Source organism: Pyxicephalus adspersus, chromosome 7, assembly GCF_032062135.1.
Source record: "Pyxicephalus adspersus chromosome 7, UCB_Pads_2.0, whole genome shotgun sequence".
Classification (NCBI taxonomy): Eukaryota; Metazoa; Chordata; class Amphibia; order Anura; family Pyxicephalidae; genus Pyxicephalus; species Pyxicephalus adspersus.
Genome location: NC_092864.1, coordinates 3,298,939 through 3,310,764, shown reverse-complemented (window position 1 = coordinate 3,310,764; position 11,826 = coordinate 3,298,939). Strand labels below are relative to the sequence as shown.

Genomic DNA, 11,826 nt, shown 5'->3' with positions numbered 1-11,826 from the left:
CAGAGCTATATAAATGTATAATAGTGTGTGACTGTGGGGGGGCATTAGAGTGTCAGCTCCTCTGTACAGAGACTGATGGGACTGGCTCATTGTTCTTTGTGTAGCACTGCGGTATATGTCAGAGTTATATAAAAGTATAACAATAGTGTGTGACTGTGGGGGGACATTAGAGTGTCAGCTCCATCGTACCTTCTCCCCGTTCCTCTCCAGGATGAATGGTTTGCTCCAGATCCAGATCCCCTTTGTAACGCCATCAGTACCTCTCCTCCATTCAAACCCTGTGAGGGGCTCATCCTCTTGCCCTAGGCTGACTGGCTGACTTCTCTCCTACAAATAGAAATCATCAATGATCACTCTCAGTATGTGAAAAACCTTAAATGTTAGAGAAGGTTTCATTAACTGCTTCACTTATAGGGTAAAGCTGGGCTTTGGATGTCACACTTACCTCTTTCTCATGAAAGCACAGATGCCCCTCTCCCACGCACGCAGGCAGTTTTGACTCTGCTCCCAGGCTTTATCAGTTTCGCCTGGCCTGCTGGCAAATCAGGAAGTAGCTTCGTAATCATCCCTGGCTATTTAGCTAGCTCAGGCACAGTACTCAGCATCCATGCACTAGTGCCGAGCACCTAGCTCGGAGAGGCAGGGCATTTCCTGTACGTCTGTTGCTTGATTCAGTGTTTCCTCTGTCCAGCTCCTGTATTAACCGGTCTGTTGTTTTAAGCTCATTCCCTTGTGCTGTTCCAGTCTATCTGTGGTTATCCCTGAGTCACCTGTGTCTCCTGTTGCTTCCAGTGTCTCCTGTGTTCCCTGTGTCTGCGGTGGCCCCTGTGTCACTGGTGTCTGTTTGCTGGGTCCCTGGTATTTGACTCCTGGCTTGTGACCTGACCTCTCTTGCTTGCTGTCTGCCCTGACCCCGGCCTTCCTTGACAATTCTTCTGCTTATTGATTTTGTACTGTGTATCTTCCTACCCACCCTGGTGTGTCCAAGCACAGCAACCTGGCAGTAACCAGCAGCATAACTTCCTCACCACCAGAGGCTCTGAAGAAGACCTGGTTACTGCTTAGACTATGCGCCTCAGGCCCTTTCCCTGGGCTCACACCACTCCTGTGCAAGCTGTAGCACCCCCTATAGGCCCCATCTCCCCAAGCCTGATACCATGTGGGCATAAGACATACATGTGGCAATATTTAATACATTATCACATGTATTTTTAATGCAAGCAGTGCAGAAGCATCTTGCAGAGTCTGTACAGCAGATCCCACACATGGGGAGGAGAAGAATGCCCAAGGTGCCAATCAGTAAAGCTGAAAGGCTCTCACAAGCCGCATGCTGAAAGATGTTTTACTGTTCTGTCACTGGCTTGGAGAGAGATGACATCAGTAAGTGTTACTTAACTGCAGCAGACTAAAATCAGGGCAGGTGACCTCCCCGATATGGGGTGCTGCATGCAGCATGGCACAGATGTGTAAATGTTAGGACTAGATGATCGGAAATACAAATCTTATGAATCTAATATTTGTATTCAGCTGTAGGAATGGACAGGAGGTCTATTAGCCTGCATAGAAAACTCATCTGTGGTATTATCAGGCTGCAGACAAGTAGATTATTCATGATGAGAACAGATCAGAAGATTGTGGCTTTACTCACCAAGCAGTGGAGGGCTCTCAGGATATAATTCAGTAGGGTGGATTTCCCTCTTCTCTTCTCCCCAATTACACAGATGAGGCACAGGGGGAACTCCGACACCTCACTGTCCAGGAAACATCTCTGCACCACTGACTCATCCAGCTGCAACCTCCCAACACTGTCTGTGTACACCAGCTGAAGGGGTGAAGGTAGAAGCTAGCAGGAAAAAAAGGGGGTGAAATGACGCTGGGCATCCCACAGTCCTGAAAATGAAATAACTTTACTGCTATACCTAGATCCTATAGTATAGAACATTCCGTCTCTCACCTGTCTGCTTTGCACTTCCTTAACGGCCAGTTGGACTTTGGTCACCATATTCTGCAGCCTGTAGACGGGTATAAGCTGGTCCCTGGGGCAGATCTTCCTGCATTCGGGGCATCTGTAACCCAGCAGGCCCGGGGTGTTCCAGTACAGAGTTATACAATCCCTGCAGAAGGTGTGACCACAGGTGATGGAGACAGGATCTGACAGCTCCTGGAGACACACGGAACACGTAATATCTTCTTCTAACTTGTGAAAATGGGCAGCACCTTCCTGAGACACAGATTTCCTAACAGAAAAGACAAATAAGGAAGATAATTTCCCGCCTGAAATACACAGAAATCTGAGGATGAAATGCCAGTCTGAGATGATGAGTGGGAACAGCACTTTGTGGGGAAGATTGTTCTTATCAGTACTACCTGACTCACCTGTGCTAAGGTAACACATCCCAAAATATTATTACACAGTGTGTGTATAGTGCTGACATATTACACAGCGCTGTACAAAGTCCATTGTCATGTGACTAGATATCCCTCAAAGGAGCTCACAATTTATTGACCTTACCATAGTCATATGTCAATATCACAGTCCAAGGTCAATTTTGGGGGAAGCCAATTAACCGAACTGCATGTTTTTGGGATGTGGGAGGAAACCGGAGTACCTGAAGGTAACCCACACAAACATTGGGAGGACCTGCAAACTCCATGCAGATAGTGTCCTGAGAGGGATGCCAACCTGGGATCCAGCGCTGCAAGGGTAAGAGTGCTAACATCTGAACCACCGTGCTGCCCATGTATAGAGATCATAATGAAAAGAGAACAAAACAAGCAGAGAATGCTATGGGACCTTTAGGATACAATAATGAGGGATTCCGCAACATTCCAAAAATGTTTATCTAATACACCCCCTCCTCCACACACACAAAACTTGGGGAGGAGGATATTATTCTTGTACAATCTTCCCATACATTTCAGTCTCAGTTATATAGTGACACAGAAAGGGTGCCAATAATATCCAGGTATATACTTCCCACATATTTTTCCCAACACATTTTACAAATAGCTTCCTCAGGAGAATGAAGGACAAAGGAAACTATATTATCTATAAATATCTGACAAGTCCACGTATGGGACTTAGGCAGCAAAACGCTTATCTCACAAACCACTTATTACAAAATGTGAAAATGCGAACGGTATTTTATGTTTCTAATAAAACCATAGCATTTTCTCATGTGTATACTTGCTTCTCACAACAAAACAAACAGGATAAACAATGTCTTAACGTGGTTTGCAGTAACTATGTCTGCTTCATCAGGATATCTACAGATTTTCCCTTTCTCTATTCCCATCCCATATTCTATTATCTCCCTACAGGTAACAACAAGTTGCGGTCTAATTGAGACAGGGCAGAGCTAGGACAGCTGAGTGAGACATTTAATTTGCTATTAAGTTCACATAGTATGTGAGTAGGGAGCATGGGACACATCAACTACACAGATATTTTTGGTAACTGATTCTTCCTTTACATTAAATTTCGAGCCTTGGCTGTTTGGTGATTTGTCATCCTTAGTATCTGGGAGACATTTTGAAGGAATACCCATAGTATGCTGTGAACTTGGGGATAGAGTACGGGAAACTGAAGTGGTTGGAAGTGGTCATAGATTCAGCGAAACATGTTGAGACATTGTTCATCGAGAGATCCTGCTTGTTTATATGGTTATTCCTTCAAAATCAAAACAATAAATAATAATCAACATAATAAAATAATGGATTACAGATACTAAGTCACCACACAGCTGAGCCTGGAAGTCTCATGTACAGGAAGAAACATGTGCCAAAAATATCTGTGCAGCTGATGCATCCCATGCCCCTTACTCACTATATGGACCAAATAGCAAACTAAATGCCGTGATCAGCTGTCTTGTCTTAGCTCAGACTTCTTTAAATTAGACCCCATCTTGTTGTTACCTCTAGGGAGATACTTGGGGATAGAGAACGGGAAACACATTTGAACTTCTGATGAAGAAGATAGAGTAATATCTTCTTCTAACTTGTGAAAATGGGCAGCACCTTCCTGAGACACAGATTTCCTAACAGAAAAGACAAATAAGGAAGATAATTTCCCGCCAGAAATACACAGAAATCTGAGGATGAAAAGCCAGTCTGAGATGATGAGTGGGAACAGCACTTTGTGGGGTAGATTGTTCTTATCAGTGCTACCTGACTCACCTGTGCTAAGGTAACACATCCCCAAATATTATTACACAGTATGTGTATAGTGCTGACATATTACACAGCGCTGTACAAAGTTTATTGTCATGTGACTAGATATCCCTCAAAGGAGCTCACAATTTATTGACCTTACCATAGTCATATGTCATTATCACAGTCCAAGGTCAATTTTGGGGGAAGCCAATTAACCAAATATCATGTTTCCTCCACACACACAAAACTTGGGGAGCAGGATATTATTCTTGTACAATCTTCCCATACATTTCAGTCTCAGTTATATAGTGGCACAGAGAGGGTGCCAATAATATCCAGGTATATCATTCCCACATATTTTTCTCAACACATTTCACAAATAGCTTCCTCAGGAGAATGAAGGACAAAGGAAACTATATTATCTATAAATATCTGACAAGTCCACGTATGGGACTTAGGCAGCCAAACGCATATTCCACAAACCACTTATTACAAAATGTGAAAATGCGAACGGTATTTTATGTTTCTAATAAAACCATAGCATTTTCTCATGTGTATTCTTGCTCCTCACAACACAACAAACGGGACAAACAATGTCTTAACGTGGTTTGCAGTAACTATGTCTGCTTCATCAGGATATATAAGGAGTTTCCTTCTCTATTCCCATGTATCTCCCTACAGGTAACAACAAGTTGCGGTCTAATTGAGACAAGGCAGAGCTAGGACGAGACATTTAGTTTGTTATTTAGTTCACATAGTGTGTGAGTAGGGAGCATGGGACAAATCAACCACACAGATATTTTTGGTACACGATTCTTCCTTTACATGAAATTTCGAGGCTTGGCTGTTTGGTGATTTGTCATCCTTAGTATCTGGGAGACATTTTCAAGGAATAGCCATAGTATGCTGTGAACTTGGGGATGGAGTACGGGAAACTCCCTAGAACTCCTGATGAAGCAGTCATAGATTCAGCGAAACGCGTCGAGACATTGTTCATCTAGAGATCCTGCTTGTTTATATGGTTATTCCTTCAAAATCAAAACAATAAATAATAATCAACATAATAAAATAATGGATTACAGATACTAAGAGAGATACTAAGTCACCACACAGCTGAGCCTGGAAGTCTCATGTATAGGAAGAAACATGTGCCAAAAATATCTGTGCAGCTGATGCATCCCATGCCCCTTACTCACACACTATGTGGACCAAATAGTGAACTAAATGCCTTGATCAGCTGTCTTGTCTTAGCTCAGACCTCTTTAAATTAGACCCCATCTTGTTGTTACCTCTAGGGAGATACTTGGGGATAGAGAACGGGAAACACATTTGAACTTCTGATGAAGAAGATAGAGGACGCTGGAAGCTGCTGCATCTCCGGAGAGATGCACAGAACAATGTAGGATTTCTGCATTGTACTATACATCTCACTGCAGATACCAGCAATAGGAGCTGCGGACACCGGGTGAGTATTTCCTTTCAGTTGTAATCTGATTGTCATACAATGTAAACGATAATTGCAACTTTTTTTAGCACGGAAAAGTACGGGCTTAACGGTTGGGAGGTTAAGGTAACAAGGAGAAGGGAAATGCAGTCCCATCCATCCCTACATACAAAGTACCCTGTTGTATAGGAAGATGTAATAAACTCCATGAATTCTCCATTCAGAACTACCCACTGATAACCGTTCCCTAAGAGAAAATACCCCCCAGGGGTATATTGGTTCTATATTGTACAGCACTTTCATCACCCTATTTATAACAAAGCTTTCAAACTTTTTATATGACAAACATTATGTTAGGAAATGCTCATCTGTCCAGAAACTCCCTGATGTGCACCATTGCAGTAATAAACACTGCTTGCTCTGCCCAGCAATGTCATTTGCAGCAGCCAGGAGAACTAAGATAGCTGCAGCCCCTGCTTCCCTTTAGTTGTGCTATGTGATGGATTTTTGGCATCCCCGGCATCCATTGTTGGGCTGTGCACAGCTGAAGGGGATTCTAGAGGCTGATCAGCTCCTGACTCTGTCCTGCGCTGCCATTCGCTGCTGGGACTTTATAGGGGCTTTTGTAGTGTATTTGTTACTGACCTGCACCTGTTCCTGACTATCCAATGAAATCAGCCGGGACCGACCTTTGCCTGTGACCCCGACTCTGCTTGTGTCTTTCCCTTGTACCTCGCTTGGTGGACTGATTTCCTGTGTTTTGGCTTCGGCTTGTTTCTGGATTCCCTGATAGTTCTGCACTCTGTATATGTGGACTCCTGGTCAGCTGCCGGCCAATCCCCAGACACCATCCCTTCGCACCAAGCCCTGGGGGCAACAGAGTGCTGGGAGACGCAACCAGTCTCCTGAAGGTGAGCGGGGGCTGCTATAGGTGAAGACTGCGCCGATATATTGGGGGACGGGTGTCTGGGGAGTACTGGTACTGACCGGACACATTATTCCTCTTTATATTGTCCATAAAAACTTCCGTAATTCTCTGATGTGTTCTCTGTATTAGATTACTGATAATATGATGAGAATATAACAAGGTACAGAAAACACCGGAGGGACAAGAACCAACCGAAGGCACAAATACTTCCCACAGCGCATAGAACATTGCATGCTCAGTCTTCCCTGTACAGCACTGCAGTATATGTCAGAGCTATATAAATGTATAATAATAGTGTGTGACTGTGGGGGGACATTAGAGTGTCAGCTCCTCTGTACAGAGACCGAACAAAATAATAGAAAATATATTTATGTGGTTTTGTCTATAGGTATGTGACGGACACTAGGGAGGTGTTTTAGAAAAATATAATACTATACATTATACCGAATTATCGCATTTTCAGTAATTTTCATTTATTTATATATTCTAGTTTACGCTGATTTTTGTGTATTTTAATTTTATTAAAAGTATTTTTTTTCTACATGATTGTGTGTTTCAAACATTTTTTATATTCATGATATCCTTGTTCGGACATATTTCTGTAAGTTACAGGTCTACAATTTAAAAAAAAAATTGCATGAAAACCTGTAACACTTTTGGTATAGAAATCTAGACCTCAGTGTACGCCCAGGTGGTTAATAAATGGTTTGTGGAATATGTGTTTGTCAGCTTAAAAAGTCCCATACTCCAGGGATGCGGCAGAGTAGATAATTTGTGCACCAACTGGGAGTAATTGATATTAAATATCTGAAAAGAGACAGAAGAGGGGGATACACAGGGTAACAAGAACCCAATCTGTAACTATAAATAGGAATTATTTACACTTGGAAAGGCAGTGACCCTCAGGACCGAAAAAACAAAAATCAAAAACAAGGATATAAACCAAAAAGATACAAAATATATAGAAAAGTACTTATGCATAAAGGTAACAAGAAGGGAAATGCAGTCCCATGCATCCCTTCATATAAAGTCCCCATGTACCCTGTATAGGAAGATGTAATAAACTCCATGAATTCTCCATTCAGAACTACCCAATGATAACTGTTCCCTAAGAGAAAATACCCTCTGGGGGTATATTGGTTGTACATTGTACAGCACTTTTATCACCTTGTTTATAACAAAGCTATGAAACTTTTTATAGTAGAAACATTGTTAGGAAATGCTCATCTGTCCAGCAACTCCCTGCTGTGCACCATCGCAGTAATAAACACTGCTTGCTCTGCCCAGGGATGTCATTTGCGGCAGCCAGAACTAAGAAAGCTGCAGCCCCTGCTTCCCTTTAGTTGTGCTATGTGATGGATTTTTGGCATCCCCGGCATCCATTGTTGGGCTGTGCATAGCTGAAGGGGATTCTAGAGGCTGATCAGCTCCTGTCCTGGGCTGCTATTAGCTGCTGGGACTTTATAGCCTCTCTGCTCCCAGTCACCAGGGGCTGTTATAGAGTCTGCTGGGCTTACCTGTGCTGGAGAGATTCTGAGTATTTGTTACTGACCTGCACCTGTTCCTGAATATCCGCTGACCTTTGCCTGTGACCCCGACTCTGCTTGTGTCTTTCCCTTGTACCTCGCTTGGTGGACTGATTTCCTGTGTTTTGACTTTGGCTTGTTTCTGGATTCCCTGATAGTTCTGTACTCTGTATATGTGGACTCCTGGTCAGCTGCCGGCCAATCCCCAGACACCATCCCTTCGCACCAAGTCCTGGGGGCAACAGAGGCTGAGAGACACAACCAGTATCCTGAGGGTGAGCGGGGACTGCTATAGGTGAAGACTGCGCCGATATATTGGGGGACTGGTGTCTGGGGAATACTGGTACTGACCCGACACATTATTTCTCTTTATATTGTCCATAAAAACTTCCGTAATTCTCTGATGTGTTCTCTGTATTAGATTACTGATAATATGATAAGAAGGATACAACAAGGTACAGAAAACACCGGAGGGACAAGAACCAACCGAAGGCTGAAAGACACCAATACTTCCCACAGCGCATAGAACATTGCATGCTCAGTCTTCCCTGTACAGCACTATAGTATATGTCAGAGCTATATAAATGTATAATAATAGTGTGTGACTGTGGGGGGACATTAGAGTGTCAGGACTGATGGGACTGGCTCAGTGTTCTCTGTACACCGCTATGGTATATGTCAGAGCTATATGAATAGACTTACATTTTGGCGGTGTTGTTCCCCATCAGACTCTCCGGGGTTTCTCCTCACTCAGTGAATCTGTAAAGTGAATATTTATTTATTATATAAGAATGAAAGCTATGAAGAAGCCCCAGGCCAGAGTGGGGGAGGGGGGTTACACCTGTACACAGGTAAGGATGATGATTGGACCGTTCTACACTCACCAGGCCCCGCCCCTCCCCGATAATAAATACATGTGAATTGTTCTGGGCTGTACTCCTCTATGGGTGTAATCAGTGTTCCCCCCTGTACATTCACTCACCGGAAGTCCCCATAGATTCGCTCTCTGTACGTAACACGGGAGAAACGAAAGTGAAAGTTACGGGCTATCTTTCCGGCGGATTCCTATTGGCTGGAGCGGTCACATGGGCGGTCACATGGTCACGTGTTGGCTCCGTCCCTGTCATATTCTGATATACGTAACAGGGCAGGGTGGCTCAAGGGGAAATGAGCCTGTGCTGGGCGAGGAGTGGGCGGGGAATGACAGCTGAGCCGCCCATAGGTCAGTAGCAGGCGGTGGCTCCTCCCTCTGTCATCTTGTGATATAAAGTAACAGCTCTAGGTGATTCCAGCGGGAGTGGGCGGAGTATGTGCGGGTTGGGGGTGAGTGGGCGGAGTATGTGCGGGGCTGGGCGGAGTATGTGCAGGTCTGGGCGGGGAATAAGATTACCTCTGACAGCTGATCGCCAGATCTACACCAATCAGCATCGAGTTCCCTCCCCTGCTGCTTGCAGGGTTTGTGTGTTGTGTGTTGTGTGTACAGGAAGTTGTCCATGATTTCTTATTATTTGTGTATAAAGATCACTCTGGGGTATGATGGCATACATTATATATATATATTATGATCCTTCCAGCCATTGATTTCTCCCTTAGATAATGCACAGAGGTAACTCACCTGTATTGTTGCCATTTTCTGCCCTCTTGCTGTGTATTGTGTTACTTTATATGGGCCGCCTTAACACAACATACATTACCAAGAAATCGTAACAACTATAACACATTGCAGAGAATGGGCCATTGTGCAGGTTTCCCCTCATTTCCTGTCCCTGTGACAACCTTACATGAATTGCTGGGAGTGGTTGTCACCAGCACAGCACATTGGTACATGTTCTTCCTTAGCTCCCTCTATTAAAATGGTTTTTTCTCCATGCTGATGTTCTGTCTGGACAGAAAGAGAGGAAAATCTGCATCACAGGGACACAGACCCATCATCAGTCATTTATCAGAATATAAAATATCATTATGGCTGTGACTGGGCCATGTGTGTAGTTGTCCAGATCTTGTACAGTCAATCCTTACCGGTATTGTGCTGACATTACATGTGCTGACATTACGTGCGCTGACATTACATGGTCTGACATTACATGCGCTGACAGTACATGGGCTGACAGTACATGGGCTGACATAACATGGGCTGACAGTACATGGGCTGACATTACATGGGCTGACATAACATGGGCTGACAGTACATGGGCTGACATTACATGCGCTGACATTACATGGGCTGACATTACATGGGCTGACATTACATGGGCTGACAGTACATGGGCTGACAGTCAGAGCTATATGAATAGACTTACATTTTGGCGGTGTTGTTCCCCATCAGACTCTCCGGGGTTTCTCCTCACTCAGTGAATCTGTAAAGTGAATATTTATTTATTATATGAGAGTGAAAGCTATGAAGAAGCCCCAGGCCAGAGTGGGGGAGGGGGGTTACACCTGTACACAGGTAAGGATGATGATTGGCCCGTTCTACACTCTCCAGGCCCCGCCCCTACCCGATAATAAATACATGTGAATTGTTGTGGGCTGTACTCCTCTATGGGTGTAATCAGTGTTCCCCCCTATACATTCACTCACCGGAAGTCCCCATAGATTCGCTCTCTGTACGTAACAAGGGAGAAACGAAAGTGAAAGTTACGGGCTATCTTTCCGGCGAATTCCCATTGGCTGGAGCGGTACATGGGCGGTCACATGGTCACGTGTTGGCTCCGCCCCTGTCATATTCTGATAAACGTAACAGGGTAGGGTGCATCAAGGGGAGATGAGCCTGTGCTGGGCGAGGAGTGGGCGGGGAATGACAGCTGAGCCGCCCATAGGTCAGTAGAAGGCGGTGGCTCCTCCCTCTGTCATCTTGTGATGTAAAGTAACAGCTCTAGGTGATTCCAGCGGAAGAGTGGGCGGAGTATGTGCGGGGTTGGGCGGAGTATGTGCGGGTCTGGGCGGAGTATGTGCGGGGCTGGGCGGAGTATGTGCGGGGCTGGGCGGAGTATGTGCAGATCTGGGCGGGGAATAAGCTTACCTCTGTCAGCTGATCACCAGATCTACACCAATCAGCATCGAGTTCCCTCCCCTGCTGCTTGCAGGGTTTGTGTGTTGTGTGTACAGCAAGTTGTCTATGATTATTTGTGTATAAAGATCACTCTGGGGTATGATGGCATACATTATATATATATATATTATGATCCTTCCAGCCATTGATTTTTCACTCAGATAATGCACAGAGGTAACTCAACCTGTATTGGTGCCATTTTCAGCCCTCTTGCTGTGTATTGTGTTACTTTATATGGGCCGCCATAACACAACATACATTACCAAGAAATTGTAACACACTGCAGAGAATAAATGGGCCATTGTGCAGGTTTTCCCTCATTTCCTGTCTCTGTGACAACCTTACATGAATTGCTGGGAGCGGTTGTCACCAGCACAGCACATTGGTACATGTTCTTCCTTAGCTCCCTCTATTAAAATGGTATTTTCTCCATGCTGATGTTCTGTCTGGACAGAAAGAGAGGAAAATCTCCATCATGGGGACACTGAACCATCATCAATCATTTATCAGAATATAAAATATCATTATGGCTGTGATTGGGCCATGTGTGTAGTTGTCTAGATCTTGTACAGTCAATCCTTACCGGTATTGTGCTGACATTACATGGGCTGACATTACGTGCGCTGACATTACATGGGCTGACATTACGTGCGCTGACATTACATGCGCTGACATTACATGGTCTGACATTACATGGGCTGACATTACGTGCGCTGACATTACG

General features: G+C 44.4%; 1 protein-coding gene across 1 annotated transcript in view; it reads right to left on the bottom strand.

Moving 5' to 3' along the window:
* LOC140334837 (RING finger protein 112-like) overlaps nt 1-9,165 on the bottom strand; it is a 43,197-nt gene extending 34,032 nt beyond the window's left edge. The window contains exons 1-5 of the mRNA XM_072417088.1: nt 9,033-9,165; nt 8,753-8,809; nt 1,955-2,237; nt 1,649-1,843; nt 190-327 (exon numbers count right to left, since the gene is read on the bottom strand). Of these exons, the coding sequence (XP_072273189.1) occupies nt 190-327; nt 1,649-1,843; nt 1,955-2,237; nt 8,753-8,775 (639 nt within the window). The 5' untranslated portion in view covers nt 8,776-8,809; nt 9,033-9,165. The remainder of the gene's footprint in view (nt 1-189; nt 328-1,648; nt 1,844-1,954; nt 2,238-8,752; nt 8,810-9,032) is intronic.
* Nucleotides 9,166-11,826: the final 2,661 nt, after the last annotated feature.